Below are 18759 nucleotides of genomic sequence, written 5' to 3'. Positions count from 1 at the left end.
CAGATGGTATTTTACTTTTCTTAGACTTTGAAAAAGCTTTTGACTCGGTTGAATGGAATTTTCTTTTCCAAGTCTTGCAAAAATTTAATATTGGCAATAGTTTTATAAAGTGGGCAAAAATTTTATATACAAATCCAATGTTTAAAATGAAAAACAACGGCTGGCTCTCTAAAACCAGCGAAATGACACGAGGCATTAGGCAAGGATGTCCTATTTCTGCTCTCTTGTACCTCTTTGTAGCAGAAATTTTAGCTATTAAGATAAAATGTGATACTGATATCAAAGGCATAACAATTAATAATCACGAAATTAAAAACATCCAGCATGCAGACGATTTGACTGTAGCTTTAAAAGACGAAATATCAATGAAGCGAACTTTGGATAAATTACAAGAATTTTGTAAACACGCGGGATCAAACGTAAACATACATAAAACAGAATGCATTTTGTTGGGGGAACTAAAAAATTTGTATAATGAACTCTACGGTATTAAGATTACGAATAAAGCAGTAAGATGCTTGGGAATATTCATTGGACATGATAAGGAAGAATGCTACACTAAAAACTGGATGAAAATTTATCATGATATTGAAAAACTTTTTGAATCCTGGAAAAGAAGAAAATTAACATTATTTGGTAAATCATGTATAGTAAAGACACTTGCTATATCTAAACTTACATATGTTGCTTCAATTCTTAGTCTTCCTGATATTGCTTTCACAAAAAAATTACAACGTCTAATTTATAACTTTATTTGGGATAAAAATGAAAGAATTAAACGAAACACGCTTATAGGTAGAATTTCAAAAGGTGGACTATCAATTGTTGATATTGAATGTAGATTAAAAGCATTAAAAGCGCCCTGGGTAACAGATTGTTGAAGAACAAAGGCATTTTGTACAATATTTTTGATGGCTATTGTAAAAAATCAAATTTTGATGCTTTTTATGTGTTAGGTTTTTCCGATAGAAAGATAGAAAATATGGCAAAAATAGAGAAACTACCTATTTTTTATCAACAAATGTTATGTTGCTTTAATGAATGTAAGCCCTGTTTTTTGAACAAAATGTCTTCCGATAATGTTCTTCAACAGCCGATATGGAACAATTGTAACTTTGTATATAAAGGTAATACTCTATTTTTTAAAAACTGGATAGCCAGTGGCATTTTACATGTTAAAGATTTATTTAACGATGATGGTAAATTCAAAACATTGTTAGATTTTACGAATTGTATAAAAAAACAAGTCAAACTGGTTGTGCGAATTTAAAATTCTTACTTCTGTTTTCAAACCCTTACTACTTAAGTATGATTTTTCAAATTGTAGGTTTGTTAACATACGATACAGAAACCATTTTCTTTTCTACACAGGATATGTTAATGTCATAGATCAAAGATGTAGTTTTTTCTATGAAAACCTTGTACACAGAAAATTTTGTAAACCATGTTATCAAACAGTTTTAAGCAAAGAGTTCAGTGTTGAATCCTCAGAATGGAAAAATATATATCAATGTAAATTATATGACATACCCGATAGACACATTACAGAATTCAACTATAAACTTTTAAACAATATTCTTTGTAATAATTTCTACCTCAGTAAATTGAAGAAAGAAACGAGTAGTCATTGCAAATCATGCCACGTGAACGAAACTTCAAAACATCTTATTTTTGAATGTAGAAATGTTATTGAAATATGGAACAGATTAAGTTTTTACCTTAAAATAGATATCAAATGGAAACATCTTGTAATGGATTTAGCTCTGAGCGCAATAGAAAAATTGTATCACTAAACACACTCATCTCTTATGTTGCCTATAGAATTTACAAATATAAAATGTATTGTCGACTACATTCCTTGGATGAAACTAGCTATAACATTTTTAATCATGTTAAATCTTCAATTTTTTTCTATGCCTCCATTATGAAAAATTCAAACACTCTTGTAGACTACAGACTTTTTAAAAATTTTACATAAAATACTACTCTTTGTGATAACATGTTTCAATTGTAAGGTAATATTGTCACATTGTCTTGTGTTTGTAATGTAATTTCTCTGTTATATATATTTCACTGTTTGTTGATATTATGAAATGAAAATAAAATTTTTTTAAAAAAAAAAAAAAAAAAAAATATAGCAAAAAATGCACAACAAAATAAATTTCTTGAAAATATGAAAAAAAAAAAAAAAAAAATATTAAACAAATACATCTTGTTTTTCAGAGGAAATGAAACATTATGATCATTTGCTTCAAGAGTAGAGAGATCAATAATTTTTTATCTCGCCATAAAATGAAAAAAAATGAGGCATATATTAAATAATTTGTCTGTTATACATGTACTTATTTGATTCACATTGGAAAACCTAATAAAGCATTCTTTTTTAAAATCAGAATACTAGTATCACATTCTACCACGATTATTGAAAACTTCAAAGGAAACCGCCGGACATTATTCTCCAATAAATCACGAACGTCATCAAAAAATTATCAGATCAGAAACACGTATCAAATCTGAACAATTCAAATGCATGTTTGGCTGTAGAATGAAATAATTGTTTAGACCGCATCGATGTGTCGTCTTTTGCAGTATAAACACTCACTGTCTGTAAATTGCATCAAGTTGCTGATGAATGTCGGTTTTTATAGCTAAGCGGGGCTATTCCACGGACCTCCATACACATTAAACAACGTGATTTTAGTAAAAGAGGAACATGATTTTGTTATTGTATATTCATTCCAACTGATTAATACATATTACGAACAAATTTATAATCCAAAAAGGCTATTTTTAATGTAATGAAAGCTCAAATCGTCTGCATTCTATACACAGGTAAGCAAACAAATTTTACCTCTGGTGTTAAATGGAACAGCGAAATGAGACATGGTGACCTAATTCGTTTCTCTATAGAGGAAACGATCAGCCGTATTTATCGATCTTTGCAGAATAGAAATAACGTCCTTGTTGTCGTGAATGATGCAGAATAACCTCCTCGGTCTCGAAATGTTTTTTGAAATATAAAAGCCTCGGCTAACGCCTCGGCTTTTATATTTCAAACAACATTTCTCGACCTCGGAGGTTATTCTGCAACATTCACGAAAACGCGGACTTTATTTCTTAATTATTTTCTACGTTAGTAAAATAAAATGCATTCATTATAAAGAATCATCTTTCCATTATCGTTCCTGAAATTTGTTTAGTGAAAAAAAAATTTATTGAAAGAATTCTGTATCTGAAACTTTTGTAACAATTTAAAGACATACGTAAAGAGATAGAAGTTTCTTGATGTGCAAAATTTAGAAAAAACTGAGTATAAATGTTATAGGCAAATGATTATAAGTAATTAATGAAAGTATTCACGGTATTGGCAATCGAGAAAAAAAATCAAAATTTGTGCCTTAGATCAGATTTGAATGAGTTAAATACAAAATGATTTTCATATCATTATTAAACTCTGACATGACAATTCATTTGGATTAATATCTTCGGAAAGTTATCTCTCTTATCAGAGGGATATTACACCCCTTCCACTTTTGGATTTTATTTATACACAGATGTTGGATAGTTGCATGGGGAATCGTTTTATATAAATAATTAACAGTATTCGTCTTAACCTCTGGAGGTCGGACATTAATGAGATTACAAGAAATACCACATCTTCGCAAGTCAATGGTTTTCGGTCCGCTTCACTCCCCCGGAGTGAAGCAGACCGAAAAGCCTTGGCTTGCGAAGATGGTAATACCATAAAAGAATCACTTTCAAAGAGCTCAGTACTATTACCCTAAAAATCTGATTATATTGTCTAACCATGAATGAATTACGGACAGACGGTACATTCCTCAATTATATATATTTTTTTTAATTTTCCCAATGTTTTATCATTGAATAATATCTACTTTAACATGTTTATTACTCACAATAAATCGAGGTACATTACCATGCAGGCATTTGTGCAAGATAGCAGAGGATGATGGTTCTAATCCTATAAAAATACTTGACTTGCCAAAAGGCAATTAATTTTTTTCAAATATTTTTTTTATACATTATGAAGATTTACAAAACAGATATTTGAAGAAATAAAATTATTTCACTTTTAATTCGTCGATCGCCATAAATGACAATTTCAATCGGCGATGCCCCCCCCCCTCCCCTTTCCATCCCTAACAAATGTCCTTTCAGACTTGAAGATCAGTATAGTCGCTACTTCTATACCTGACCAAAAAAAAAAAAAAATCCTGAGTGCTTTCTGGGTCTGCATCAGGCGCGGATCTAGAATTTTTTTTAAAGGGGGGGGTGAGGGGGAAAAGAATTATTATAACGTACGTTTTACACATACATGTAGTTAAATAACTCAGTAGGATAACGGCTGGAGTATGGTTCTTAAAAGTAGGAGGTTGATCAACCTGGGAAAAAGAACTTATTGTATGAATTCCGTGAAATTTTTTGAAAGGAAAATATATCTCCGAACGCGAGAATCCAAATTTGTAAAGGCGGTGGGGTTTCATTATGTATTCACAACCGAATTTCTTTATATATTACAACATTAGCCTTTCACTAAACATTTTCTTCAGTAAAAACACAACAAAAATTTGGGACTTACTTCTTTCTCTTTTTTTTTTTTTTTTTTTTTTTTTTGTGTGTGTGCAAATCCTAACGGGGTGGGGTGCAACCCACGTATACCCCCCCCCCCTTCTGGATCCGCTGAAGTGCATCATTCAGAAGGTACATGTTATTGTACAACATCTTCACCAGTGTTCATCACTTATACACTGATTGTTGATCTACGACATGCAGTAGAACGTATACATTCATCGTTGCAAAATTTCGATTCTTTCAGATCAGATGAAGACAGGCATTTATATACAGCCTCTAGATCGTGGTTTGACAAGATGTAGGCTAATAGGCGGTGCTAATTATCAACGTGCATTTCTCCTATTGGTTCGTTTACACAATAAATATCAATTGGTTTTATATCGGTATATATATTCGCACAGAATTTATTCACTCTGGGCCCCGTCCTCATGAATGAAAAAAGTGTGGTCTAGAGATGAATTAAATTTTTGAGAAATTCGCATTACTGATTCATGATGAAATATGCAGGCGTGAAGCGTTGTAGTTCATGTACCTCATGAATTCTCAAATATTTCATTGATATCTTGTATTTACATTAATTTTCTGATGACTTGTCACATATTTCTTGTCATTCAACGATCATTTAAATTGCACATTTTTTTACTTCCACAATGGAAATATTCTTTTTCATCACGTATTATTCATGAGAACATGGACCTTTTTTAATTTGCAAGGAATCTGAAGGAAAATAAATATTTGGAAATGTAATACTAATCTTCTTTTTTTTTCAAAGCAAAGTTAGTATTCCTTACGCTCTACGTTACCGTAGAACTTAGATTATAGATACATGGATATTGAAATGCAATCTCTTTTACACAAATGAGAATAGAATTAATCGTAGTCTCACCTTCATATTTTTAGAAAATCTAGATATATGTCCACAGACTTTGAGACCTTTTTTTTAAATTTCATTACAACTCCCAATCATTCAGATATTATTTTCTGTTAAATAAGCTTGCAAGAGTTATTTCCCTTTATACCTATGTATCATTCGGCAAACATCGGATGATTCCGTCCCATTTCGATGAGGTACGAATCGGCCGAGATGTGCCGAGTCATGCGTTACTAACCTAAGAAGGATAACTCTAAAATTGTTTTTTCAAAAAGCAGACGACAGTTACTGTAGTCGTATAACTTCGAAAATGTTCAAATTAAATAATGTATCTAGAGCTCCTTGCATTATCACCGTTCTTTGAATTCCTTTCGGAAGGGAATAACCTCCGAGGAAATTCTAGCTGCTAAATTCGTCCATTGTTTTTCATTGGTTGTTGACTAAGTGATGACGTCATGATCGCTAGGCTGCATGATGTGTTTTGGTTACAGCTCATTGTTTAAGCATCAGTTGTTGAGATAAGAGGTGATTTTCGCTGAGCGAAGATTTTCTGAAATATTGATAGAAAACAGTCGATACAGCTACAGAAATGAACAGTCAGAGCTATAAGAGGGTAATGGACATATCTGTTTGATTTTGTAGAGAAAACATTGATTAAAACTGTTGCTAGGGAGGGATACTCAAGATACTCAAAAACTCAAACATGACTGTGTAAATTTTATAATAGCATTAGGCCTAATCATGGATGGGGGATGGGTACTTTTTGTAATTTGCAATTTGTATGAAGTTTTTAACATTCAACAACTTGTAATTTCTGTTCGATATTAAAATACAACTAAATGAAAAAGGAATGCTGTTTCGAAAAGAATTTGCACATTCGCCATTAAGCCTATATTAGATCTCTTTGTTCAATTTACATCTAGAAAATAGGAAATGTGTACACATTATACATGTATCATGATTATCCTACCGCTTTGATGGTTGCTTAGAATTAAGCGTATGCATGAAATTGAAAACTAGGCCTATTTCTAAATATTGTCAGAGATAAAGTTTGCACACAAGGGCTCAGAGCCCCTTACTGTGTTTCAAAACCTAGGCTTACTTTTTACATAGGCGTAAATGTTCATTGAAAAGCACATTTTTGTTGCAATATACATGTAGTCAAATAAGAGTAATTACTGTGGTTGTGTATGAATGAAATTTTGTCGAAGCCTGTACATACCAGTATAAAAATTTGATTTGTTTCCCTTTGACCATACAGCATATCGGGTCTGGGTAAGGGTCGATAAACTAAAGTTACGAAAATCAGCATCTTTTGATGAATTTGAAGTTTAAAACTCCTAAATCTTGTAATTAACGTTTTTAGATTTTGCAGAGTAATAAAATTAAAATTATTTTTTGGCTCAATAGTTAACTTTATACACAAGAACATATGTAACAACACTAGCCGATTTAAAGGGGGGGGGGGGCGCACGCTCCCTAAAATTGTCAAAGTATGATATGAATAATATTAATAATACCATACTTTGGTACAATACCACTTTTTTGTGCCTAATTTTACTATTAAAATACACGAAAACGAGCTTCCCGTGGCTCCCCCATCTGGACCTCCTTCATTCAAACTATGATATGACTAGCATTACCACTATTATTGTGCCTGGTTTTACTCTAAATACAAGAAAACACAGGAGCTCACGGGGATTTAGCCCCCTGGACCCACTGCCCCCTATCACAAATCCTGTTTTCGCCCATGAACAAGTTATATAAGATCCAATATAAAAGTATTTGGGAGATATAATGAGTATATGAAAATGTACTTTTTTAGAATTGGAAATGTGAACAAAATGTTACAGAGAACGCAAAAATAAAAAATATAGACAAGTTTATATTCACAAAATCTATATTAATTATACTGAAAAAAAAATCCAATTGATAAAATTCAATGTTCTTTATGAATATATCATAGTATTTTGTTGTGCTTTGTTTTTTTAAGTAGTTTTAAAATTGTGAAGTACTGTGGAATAGTACTGTTAAAGACAAAACTTATAGAGAAACGTAAACGGTCCACAAACTTTTAAGGTAGCAGAATTGTTCAAACACTTTTTCTTATTCATTTCAGAAGAGAGTGGATGTTCAGTTTCCCGACCCGGAAGCTGCCTCGCGTATTTACGGGAGGATGGGAGTGGACATCTTGACCACGCCCATCACTTCCGGGAGAGATCTGGAGGTCTCAGTTTTGTTATATATGTTACTTATATATAATATTGATGTAGAAAAGTAAGTTCAAAATATGAAATATAAATTTCCCTTCATCGATTTCTTCTCTGGACTATTCTGTATATCTTTTTTTAGCTCACCTGAGCTGAAAGCTTAAGTGAGCTTTTCTGACCACATTTTGTCCGGCGTCCGTCTGTCTGTCTGTAAACTTTTCACATTTTCGACTTCTTCTCCAGAACCACTGGATTAATTTCAACCAAACTTGCCACAAAGCATCCTTGGGTAAATGGGATTCAAATTTGTTCAAATGAAGGGCCATGCCCTCTTTCAAGGGAAGGTAATTCAGAAATAGTGAAAATTTGGTGCATGTTATAAAAATATTCTTCAGATCTCAATAACGACTGTGTCAGGAAAGATAAAACTTTTGAAGAATCATTCTCAGGAAGTGTAGATTCAAGTTTGTGAAAATCACGACCCCTGGGGGGTAGGGCAGGACAACAATGGCCGATCAAAGTTTAAAAAGTTTAAGAAAATTCTTTAAAAATAAAAATCTTCTTCTTAAGAATAGAAAATCCACGATTAATCATATTTACATGGATAATTATGGAAGCATCCTCAGGTTGCGTAGATTCAAATTAGTTCAAATCACGACCCCTATGGATGGGGGGGGGGGGGGGGGGCACAAAGTTTTACTAAGGTAGGTATAGGAAAAATATCTCAACGACAGTAAAACCTTTATTGGTCGGATTTTAGTTGGGGGTGGGGGGTGGGGTGGGGGCAATGTTAGTTTAAATGCAAAGGTCTGCCATTAAAGCCACAGGTAGCGAAAGAAATATGCAAGCATCCTTAGTTAGTGTAGATTCAAGTTTGTTCAGTTCATACCCTCTCCCCTTAAAGGATTGGTTTGGACCACTTTTTGGTTTAAACTTTTCAATAATAAATTGGTTTCTGCTTCTTTCCCAGCCAAAGTGCTCAGGTGAGCGATGTGTCCCATAGGCCTCTTGTTCCTGATGCCTTTCGATCCGATCTTTTTCTTTTCCCTCATCCTTTATATTTATAAGCAGAATATTTTCCACATTATTTCGATTTTACATTTGATTTGGACCCTTATTCTTTTGTTATATGTACATAATATTTTATACAACAGGTTGAACAACCCAGAAAGTATTTTATTCAAGCCACCAATCAAGCAGTATATCAAAACATTGGACCCTCTCGTACAGCTGGCAGAGTGGTCACAAAGGGAGTTAGTGATATTTTTTAATTAACATTATATGTGATAAATAACATAAACTGAATGTTAATTTAAAAAAGAAAGATAACTTCTGACTCAAACAAATCTAATATGCCCAAATCTCCTAGTACATGTAAATTACATCTTAGCCAGTTTTAGTTTTCACATGCACATTTATCAACATCAAATAAATGTAATAAAGGCAAATTTTGTTTAGATTTACATGTATATATCAATATTTATTTATGCACACAAGTAGAAAACTACAATGAACATACAACAAATAGTGCACGGTTTTTAATTTCGATGAACGATGTTGCCATGGTTACTAAAAATAGAATTTTCTGTGAAATTCCTTGTGTAAACGCTACTCCTTCTACAGTTTTGTTTTTGTCTGATTTCAATATTACTTTTAACACACAAGAAGACTACACTAAGATACATAGAATTAGTGCATCGGTTTTTGATTTCGATGAACGGTGTTGCCATGGTTACTAAAAATAGAATTTTCTGTGAAATTCCTTTAAAACGCTACTCCTTCTACAGAGAGATTCTGTGAATGATTTCAATATAACTTGGCACACAATAGACTACACTAAGATACATAGAATAGTGCATCGGTTTTTGATTTTGATGAACGATGTTACCGTGGTTACTAAAATTAGAATTTTCTGTGAAATTCCTTTAAAACACTACTCCTTCTACAGTTTTGGTCTGATTTCAATATAACTTGGCACACAAGTAAACTACACTAAGATACATAGAATAATGCATAGGTTTTTGATTTCGATGAACAGTGTTACCATGGTTACTAAAAATAGAATTTTCTGTGAAATTCCTTTAAAACGCTACTCCTTCTACAGTTTTAGTTTGATTTCAAAATAAGTTGGCACACAAGTAGACTTCACAAAGATACATAAAATAGTGCAATGGTTTTTGATAAGTACAAACCAGTAAAGCTACAGTCTCGACAGAGACTTCTGGTTTGTATAACATTATATGTGATAAATAACATAAACTGAATGTTAATTTAAAAAAAGAAAGATAACTTCTGACTCAAACAAATCTAATATGCCCAAATCTCCTAGTACATGTAAATCACATCCTATATATTAGCCAGTTTTATTTTTCACATGTACATTTATCAACATCGAATATCTGTAATAAAGGCAAATTTGTTTAGATTTACATGTATGTATTCATGTATTTATTTATGCACTCTTTTACAGGTGGCAAAACCTCTGTTGAGCAATGAACAAATACAACAATTCATATCCTCCACGGTTCTTTCTAATGGTCGCTCAGGCACCAGCACTGAGCCTCGGAACCCTAATGTCACCAATTGTACTGTGTATCCCTCTCTACCTGGGACAAGGGTAAAACTACAGGTGTGTAAACGATGCCAAGACTGTCACTAATGCAATATTTTCTGTTTTTTTTTTACGTTTTTGTCTCAGTTTATTTTCCCCGAACGAGATAAGTTGAAGAAAGATTATATAGTAATGGCCATTGCCCATCTGATTCTGTGCAAGGCCAATAAAAATGTGTTTCTGAAAGCATGCTAAACAAGCGTTCTGAGAGTATTGCACACGCAATACATGTCCTATTATACTCCTATACCGGATTCCCTTTGTTCTTTATGATGTCATTTTATAAAACCCTTTTCATAAAAAATGTGGACATTTCGGTAATCGCTTGTTTATCATGTCTTGAAAATTAATAACTTAATCTGTTTTGCAAAGAGAGATATCTGTGAATGTCATTATACATACATACGTGGTTCGGTCAAAACAGCTCATTTTACATGGTTTAAATAACAATTATCTATCCAGCATTCAGAAAAAAATATTTATTTTAAAGCATTAACCATTTGTGTTCTGGTGCAAAAGTTATGACCCTGGTAAAAATACTTGATATTAAAATTTTTAGCATGCCTTTAACATAAAAATAAATTTAACGATAGAATATTATATTTAGTTTGTCACTATAAACCAGCAAGTTTCAAATCAATAATTTTAACATGACAATCTCGTTTGAATCATTAATTTAGTACAGAACGAACCCGATCTTAAACCATATTATGAAAAATTAAAAATACCACAATTCCTTCAAAAGTCAATAAAGCAAAACGACATTCAAACACATCAAGATACACTCACATACCAAAAATCAGCTCAATATCTGCATGCGTTTAGAAAAAAAGTGCGAAAACCCAAGTGGGAAAGACTGACAGCGGGACAGACAGACGGACGGATGGACAGACGCAGAGGAAAAGCATGCCCCCCCCCCCCAGATGGGGCCGGTTTCACCGGTAGGGAACTAAAAAATAGGTCAGATGGGGTAGCAATAACTTTTCAAAAATTTTTTAGTTTGAAGAATCAGTTATATAAAGATGAATTTTTTTCCTCTGTAGACTGAACCTGCAAATGTACAGCCACAATTGACCTTGAATGAGCTGAGATCTGGACAGACCCTACCATGGGTGTCCATCCAGCAACCAACTCAGGAAACCATACTGCAAAAGCCAACAGAATACAGTGTACAACAGTTAGCCATAAACAGCCAGGGACACATTCATCCCTCAGCTCAGAATACTTTTGCTGGTTATGTCCTTAACCCGACTTTGACACAGGCAGAGCTACAAGAGCCAGTCTCTGCAAATGAACTTGTGAGTACTGGTACTTGTATCTTATTTTAAAGAATTGTATAAACAAGAGAATCTACATATTTGATCTTGAAATAATAGGAAATATTCTTAAAAAGGGGAATGAAAACAACTACCGGGGTATCTTTGTCTCAAGGAATACCCTATTGATTCTGAGATTAAAAGTAAAACACTCCATCAATGGTTTCCAGATATATTGGATTTTATATCAAAACTTACTGTGACTTATCAAAACAAGGTTTCTACTAATTTATTGGTTCCAATGCACAAAAGTCAAGGCCTGAAATTCATTTCTTCAAACAAATTTAGTATTTTTTATTACCTTTTGCAATGATATTTCAAATCACTACTCCTTTAAACTGAAAGCACATACAATGTATACGCTTATATCTATACATACATACTAATGCACTCTCTTCTACATTAGAAACCGTTCACGGTAGCTCAGTCGGTAGAGCGCTCGCTCCGTGATCGGGAGGTCGTGAGTTCGTACCTCGGCCGCGACTGACCTAGTCGTTAAAATGGGTAGCAACTGTTCCTTCGCCATGCGCTCGGCACTTTGAAGTGAAAGTTGCGGCCAGTCTTTGCAAATGAACTGAGACCTTAATCTTAAACCGAGGTCCCGTGTCAGCGGCAGGCGTTGGCAAAATTCTTATAAAGATCCAACTCACTGCTCAATGGCCCTGAGTGCCGAGTACAGGTCAAAATTTGAAGCCCTTCACCGGCATACGGTGACGTCTCCATATGAGTGAAAAATTCTCGAGAGGGACGTTAAACAATATACAATCAATCAATCTACATTAGAACACACCATCAAGTTAAAAAATTCAAATACTAAATGATAAATTAAGGATTAATTTTTAATTTGTTATATTTATGAACAGACATTACCTAGAAAAAGTGAGGTTCAAGGCTATACTCCAACTATTGTGACAAACGAATGGTTTAACAGAACACGACTGCAAGTTCCTACCAAGAATATCAGTGTGCCAGTTACTGGTGTATATAACCAGACCGTTCATCAACCAACTCAAATGGTCCATGGCGTCAGTAGTAACTGCTTCTACAATGGTGCATACTCACCTGCGATGACACCCTCACCTACATGTAATGTGACAAAAACTGCAACAATTGGACAATCAGCAGATTTTGCCCAGAGGTCTTCTGCTGGTCATCTTGTAAGTTGTTTTTTATATTTTATTTATTTTCTTTCCCGTTAAATTCTTCATTATGAAATTCAGAACCATTTTAAACAAAAAAAAATACATATCATTTTTTGAATCAGGAATCATGGAGTCTGAGACCACAGAGTCTACCTACATTTGTTGTCCCAATGGAGGCAAAAACAAAGGCCAAGACTAAAAAGTCAAAGAAAAAGACAACTACAAATATCACTCCCAACAGCCCAAGGACTAAAGGGAGTAAAAATAAAATGTTTGTGAGTTCAGTGCTGCAGACCACAGGGAAGCAAATGGAAGCAACATTGCATCAGACTCAGAGTCCGAAATCTGCCTCAAGTTCTGTCACTGAAAAAGGTGGCAAGGTAATTCATAAGAATGCTAAATATTCATTGTAATTGATTAGAATTTGCCTGATTCTACCACAAGAACAATGGCATGGATTTGTGAATACCGTAAATCTGGAAATTTTTGCTGTAGATAATTTTTTAGCAAATTTGCGAGTTCACTGCAGTTGCAAAAATATTTTTCTTAAAAATAATTCAACAATAAGGAAATGTAAACAGAGTGGTCCAAAATTTTGAAACGTAAAAATTAATCAATAGCATTTTGACCCATATGTTGACATAAAAATTTCCAGATTTACGGTTATTTTATAGAATGGAGTCCATTGTTGTTACACCAAAAGTTCAAACAGACAAGTGGAATATCCTCCAGGCAGAATTATGTAAGAACAGGCAAAAACAGGTAGGTGTAATAAAAAGCTAGCTAACACAATGCAAATAATTAATACTGGTTAAAGGGAAAAAAAAGATAACTCAGAATTTTTAATAAGCATGTGGTTGATACTTTCAGGGTCAGGTAGAATCTACTGATGATAAGAAAGAAAGTGTTGATTCTTCACCAAAACAAATGGCCACTGCTGGTAAAAATAATGACAGCACTGACTCTACTCATGAACATACTACTAATGCTGATATAAAGACAATGGACACTGTGCCATCAAACCTTAAACACAAGGAGCCTCAAAGTGTTGTATCAAGAACTACAGTGCCATCAAAACAGTCTGCACTGGAACAAATGGTAAATATTTAACTTAGTATCAGCAATGCTGAAAACATAATATGACATGAAACAATGTATAATATTTCAAGAAACTTGAATGAAAGTGTAAAAATATGTATATATTTCAGCATAACTCTTTGTCTGGTAACACTGTCCAGAAAGTCACTGAGAAATGTAGCCAAATGAAATCTGGGTCCAAACAACAGCCAATGTCTATTAGAAAGGTATTCTCATTTTTCTCACACATTTACATGTAGTCGAGAGAACATTGCGAATAATAGGGTTGGCCTGACACACCTTAAGTTCAAATGTGCATACATGCAAAACTGTCAATGATGTTTGGCATAAATTTTGCCTATTGTATTTCTCTTTTACAATTTTCAAGAACATATAGCAAACTGAATATTTATGGAATATGTTAAACTTACAGACACTCCCAGAGGACTATAGGCCTGTGGTCAATACAGACTTGTTAGTTGAAGACTTGTCACCTGACAGTTTTACTCTGTTGGAAGCAGACAGTTTCTATGGACCAGAGATTCTTATCACTTCTGGCTCTCACTGCTTTGTGGCGCCTGTGCCTTTCTTCTAATTTTGGACTTCTGAATATTCATACAGAGTTTGAACATTCAGTTTGGAATTCTGAATATTCGTGGAGAATTTGGATATTCAGTTTTGAAACACTATCCTATTGTCTGCAACCAGAGTCTTTCAGTGACATTTCTGTGATGATTATTTTGAAATGACTTTTAATTTCATAAAAATATTTTTTGAGTACATTTGATATAAGAATTAACATATTTTTTTAAGAACACACATGTCATTATGATAACAGTGTTGATTTTAAGGATGTTTTTTTTTAATTCTTTTTTACAATCATGTGCCAAAAGTTTTTTTGTTGTTGTTGTTGTTTCATAATATTAAAAAATTTGCATGTTTTTAAATCGATTGTCTTCACTGTATTTTTTTCTACCTAAAATGCTTCTTTTCATAGAGTGTTCAAGTGTTTGAAGATATACATTTAGCGTAGTTAATTTAGTAATTCCATTTTGCAAGGTACAAGTTACAATAACCCAGTCTGAAATAAGAGAAATCATGACTGAAGTCTCAGAATAATAACTATATACACGTTTTCTAGTTCCCCTGATGGTTTTTAAAAATGTTACATCAGAGCACAGAGCAAAGTTAAGTACAATTCCTCAAACACTAGTAACTAGATATCATAGTCATACCGTAGTGTCTAGTATTTATTCAGTGAGTAACAGATGTAGCTACTATGCATCTTATTATTTCTGGGAGAATAGTCTTGCTGAAAATTTCGTAAAAAAAGAGAAGATGCATTTTTGAAACACTGAAGATCCTTTTGACATCTTATGATAAGGGTTAAAGTTTCTACAAAAGCAAACCATACAGTAGGGACAAGGGATCAAAAATGTTGTTACTCAAAGAAAGGACTTGTGTCAATGGATGTACCTGATAAATATGATATCCCAAACACCGACCATTCAAAGGTTAAGTCAAGCATATGGTATTTTAAAAGTGTACCAAATTTGTCAAAGGACCAAAATTAATGGTACTCAGGAGAAGATCTTGTAATGAATACATGTGCAAAATACGAGGGTTGATCCAAAAGTTCGTGGAATTTCTTTCTAAGATTTTATCATGATTTGACAAAAGCAAACAATAGGCATATTTATAAAATAGAGTTATAATGTAACAATACTGAAAATTTCACTGTTACCAATAAGGTCACAAGATTTCTGAAAATGGATTTGTTGTCACGTCACGTTATAGAATCATCTCAAATGTCAAATTAACACGTAATTCTTCAAATGCTGCCCTTTTCTCCATTTTTTTTCTCAAGAAAAGCCTGGGTATTGTTTATCTTCATTTTTTACTCATATATTCTTTACATATGATGTTCCGATTTCAACATGTCAAGAATACGCCAGCCGACAATTGCGCTTTCAATTTTAGGGGGACAACACTTAAAACAGAGCCTCAAAAAAGGCGGTCACACCTTTAATAAACGTCCATGAAGGTTCTGTTTTTCTTCATTTTCTACACCAAAAACCAGTGGTATTTTTTCCTCATTTTTAATATACGATTTAAGAAGTAATTTTACAATTTTAAAATGCTTAACAACCTTAAAGTAGCTATTATCAAAAATCAAAAATACACACACAAAGGTTTATTAAAGATCAAGCAATCGTAATTTTTTTCGTTTTCTATAACACGAAGAGCGGTTTAATTCTCATTTCAAGTTTTTAAAATGATATTAAACGATGTCAGCAAACATCCGTCTATGGCAACTGCCAATAATGCACAAAATATTTTTTAAAAAATCCTTAAAAATTCTATTCTCATTTGCAATTTTCATTTCACTTATAAATGTATATCCAATAAATGATGCCAAGACAACATCACGGTATTCAAAAGTTTATTCAAAAGGATATATTTAACTCCCGACACGTTGAACAATTTCTGATTGGAGAAAATATTCACATGCTGTCAATATCCGTTGAATTATCCCATTTGTATATATTCATAGAATGAAAAAAATTATCACATGGGAGAAAAACTGGGATATTTGTTCAAAAAAAATACCATACATTGTGAAACATGGAATATAGCCAATAAATGATGTCAATGACAAATCACTCATCATAATCTATAGGATATATTCCACGTTGAACAATGTATTGGAGAAAATTATTCATTGTCAATATCCGTCGAATTATCCCATTTGTACAAATTCAGAGAAGAAAAAATCCCACTGGGAGAAAAAAATACCATCTGGCAGTTTTTCTCCCATGGGAGAAAGGTGGGATAGTTGGTGAGACTGAAAATCCCACCATTCTCTCTGAGTTTTAGGACTTCTTACATGTATCTTTAAAAGAGAGAGATAGAGTTCAACATGATACCCTGGAATATTACTAAGGAACCCAACAAAGTGATATAAAAATATTTTGAATTTCACAATAAGAAATGGTTTTGAAGATAATTAATGGTTACTTCTAAAGATAATTCTAGATTAAGGGGAAAAGAAAATTAGTACATCTATTTATTTTTCAATTTTAATTTAACATTGAGTATACAGCTTATCAAATCACATCTTGGAGTTCACATTGTTGTCGAACATGCCCCTCATCCCAAATATAACCTCGTGAGCCTCATCATACACGGACCCCAGTCTTTGTTTGACACGCTCAATCCATGCTTTGACTTTCGGGTTGCTTTCATATAATCCTTCCTCACATACTGGGTAGAGCTGCACCACCTCACAAACGCCAAGAAGATCCGCCAACGCGATTTCATTTCCACAGAGAAATAAATGGTCTCGAAGAAAATACTCATCCAAAAGCTTGACCACCTCGACCACTTTCTTACGATAAAATTTAACCTTATCCCAATCGATAGGCTTGCGTCTCATTCTTGGAATCAAAAGCTGTAAAAAATTAAATTGCAGAAAATAATATTAATGCATGTTTTTTTTAAAATGTATATTATTTAGATTACATTTTAATACAATTCTTAGATTATATTTTAATACAATTCTTACCAAGTTTTGAAAGAGCATGGCACACATGTTTCTTGTGTTCGTATGTTGCCAGTTCATGTACTCGTCAATCCTGGCAACTGTTGCCACATCATTTTCTGGGTACCAATGACTGGGTGCATTGTACTTCTTCGCTAGATACTTCAGTATAGCTACACTACATGGAAACAAATAAGTTTAAAAGAGTTTTCATTTGGTAGAAATTATCAACAAACAAAATTTTTAAGTTATACGTATATGTAAGTATTGGAAATACTTAAAGGATATTCCTATTTGGAAGTTTATATAGGTTTTTCTAGCCTTCTTATATATATTTATATGCTGGATACATTACCTTGTTTGTATGATGTTAATATACAATGTATTACATATCAGAAAGATCTTATGTTCAAATACAAAATTGTCTATATTTTTAATAGTGATTTGATTATGTAATATAGTACCTTTCTGTTAGAATAAATCCATTATCATCAATGACGGGGACTCTCTGGAAAGGATTAATTTTCGTGAATTCTTCTTGTCTGTGTTCACCTACAAAGATATGTTTCTTCTTTCATTCCACTGTTTATATATCGTATTTAGATTAGACTGATAAAATCATTCAGCATCATTAAAAATCAAGTAAATGTAAAGGTGGTCAGATATTTATTTACTACATGTACTAGCATTAAAACAAAGAATAAGAAACCCATTTGACCATAGCATGCCTATTAAGTCTTAGAATATTTTTTTTATATTTTACTATGTAGACATTAATTTCATTTCAAATAGGCAAAATATGAAATTCCTACATTTGTTTGGCCATCGGGTGTGCCAGACGGACAGACAGGCAGATTCCGTTTAAAATGATTCTAAAGTTTCGCTTTGCTCTGAAGACGACACAAAGAGAGATGTTCGACATTTGAAATCATTGACTCAAATCTCCATAAATTAAAGCGTTATAATTTTACGATATTTACTAATAAGATAAAAATCACAGATGTGCAAATCATTTTTGCATTTGATACATACCTTTAAGTTAAATATTGAAATACTTGCGCTATTTATTAATAGCTTATTTAATTCACAAACTACCCATTGTAGATTTAACTGAGGGGTGAAAATATAGGTCGACCAGACAAGTAAATGGAAATACTTTAATTTGTATAATGTACTTAATTAAACAGCTCTCACCTGCTCCAATGGAAACAAACACTTCTTCAAAAGGAATATTGTTGATTTTTAAAAACATGTACACAGCCCTGGATGGCTGGGATCCCAGATCATAGTAGAGTTTTAGAGGCATGTTCACTATTATCCCACGTACCCTACCTTTATCAAGGTTGTATTATGAAATGCAGGATATCAGTCTTCATTTGCAGTGTAAATATTGATCAT

The 18759-nt window shown here is 33.0% G+C and overlaps 2 protein-coding genes across 2 annotated transcripts; one reads left to right on the top strand and one right to left on the bottom strand.

Annotated features, from left to right (window-relative positions):
* Positions 1-5914: 5914 nt before the first annotated feature.
* On the top strand, positions 5915-14415 carry LOC134267950 (uncharacterized). Its single transcript, XM_062750158.1, has 11 exons — positions 5915-6077; positions 7584-7691; positions 8829-8927; positions 10145-10303; positions 11329-11583; positions 12465-12758; positions 12866-13152; positions 13418-13505; positions 13614-13841; positions 13952-14047; positions 14254-14415. Exons 1-11 carry the CDS (start codon positions 6054-6056, stop codon positions 14413-14415), a joined length of 1800 nt encoding a protein of 599 aa, XP_062606142.1. The 5' UTR covers positions 5915-6053.
* A 2485-nt stretch (positions 14416-16900) lies between these two features.
* On the bottom strand, positions 16901-18759 carry LOC134267947 (glutathione S-transferase theta-1-like). The gene is made up of 4 exons (XM_062750154.1): positions 18556-18759; positions 17826-17913; positions 17386-17539; positions 16901-17271 (listed from the first exon to the last, which is right to left on the bottom strand). The coding sequence occupies exons 1-4, from the start codon at positions 18665-18667 to the stop codon at positions 16933-16935; spliced, it is 693 nt and encodes a 230-aa protein (XP_062606138.1). The 5' UTR covers positions 18668-18759; the 3' UTR covers positions 16901-16932.

The sequence above is a fragment of the Saccostrea cucullata genome, unplaced genomic scaffold (assembly GCF_032062105.1).
Source record: "Saccostrea cucullata isolate Sc308-1 unplaced genomic scaffold, CSIRO_AGI_Scuc_v1 ctg244, whole genome shotgun sequence".
In the NCBI taxonomy this organism is placed as follows: Eukaryota; Metazoa; Mollusca; class Bivalvia; order Ostreida; family Ostreidae; genus Saccostrea; species Saccostrea cuccullata.
This window is presented reverse-complemented; position numbering and strand designations above follow the sequence as displayed.

What these genes read in the sequence shown, in the direction of transcription:
- LOC134267950 (XM_062750158.1), top strand. Translation starts at nt 6,054, where the DNA reads ATGAACAGTCAGAGCTATAAGAGG. An exon ending in GGTCTTCTGCTGGTCATCTT is followed by an intron (nt 12,759 to 12,865) that starts GTAAGTTGTTTT and finishes TTTTTGAATCAG; the next exon opens with GAATCATGGAGTCTGAGACC. An exon ending in AGTCTGCACTGGAACAAATG is followed by an intron (nt 13,842 to 13,951) that starts GTAAATATTTAA and finishes TATATATTTCAG; the next exon opens with CATAACTCTTTGTCTGGTAA.
- LOC134267947 (XM_062750154.1), bottom strand. Translation starts at nt 18,667, where the DNA reads ATGCCTCTAAAACTCTACTATGATCTGGGATCCCAGCCATCCAGGGCT. An exon ending in GTTTGTTTCCATTGGAGCAG is followed by an intron (nt 17,914 to 18,555) that starts GTGAGAGCTGTT and finishes ATATCTTTGTAG; the next exon opens with GTGAACACAGACAAGAAGAA. An exon ending in CCATGCTCTTTCAAAACTTG is followed by an intron (nt 17,272 to 17,385) that starts GTAAGAATTGTA and finishes AATTTTTTACAG; the next exon opens with CTTTTGATTCCAAGAATGAG.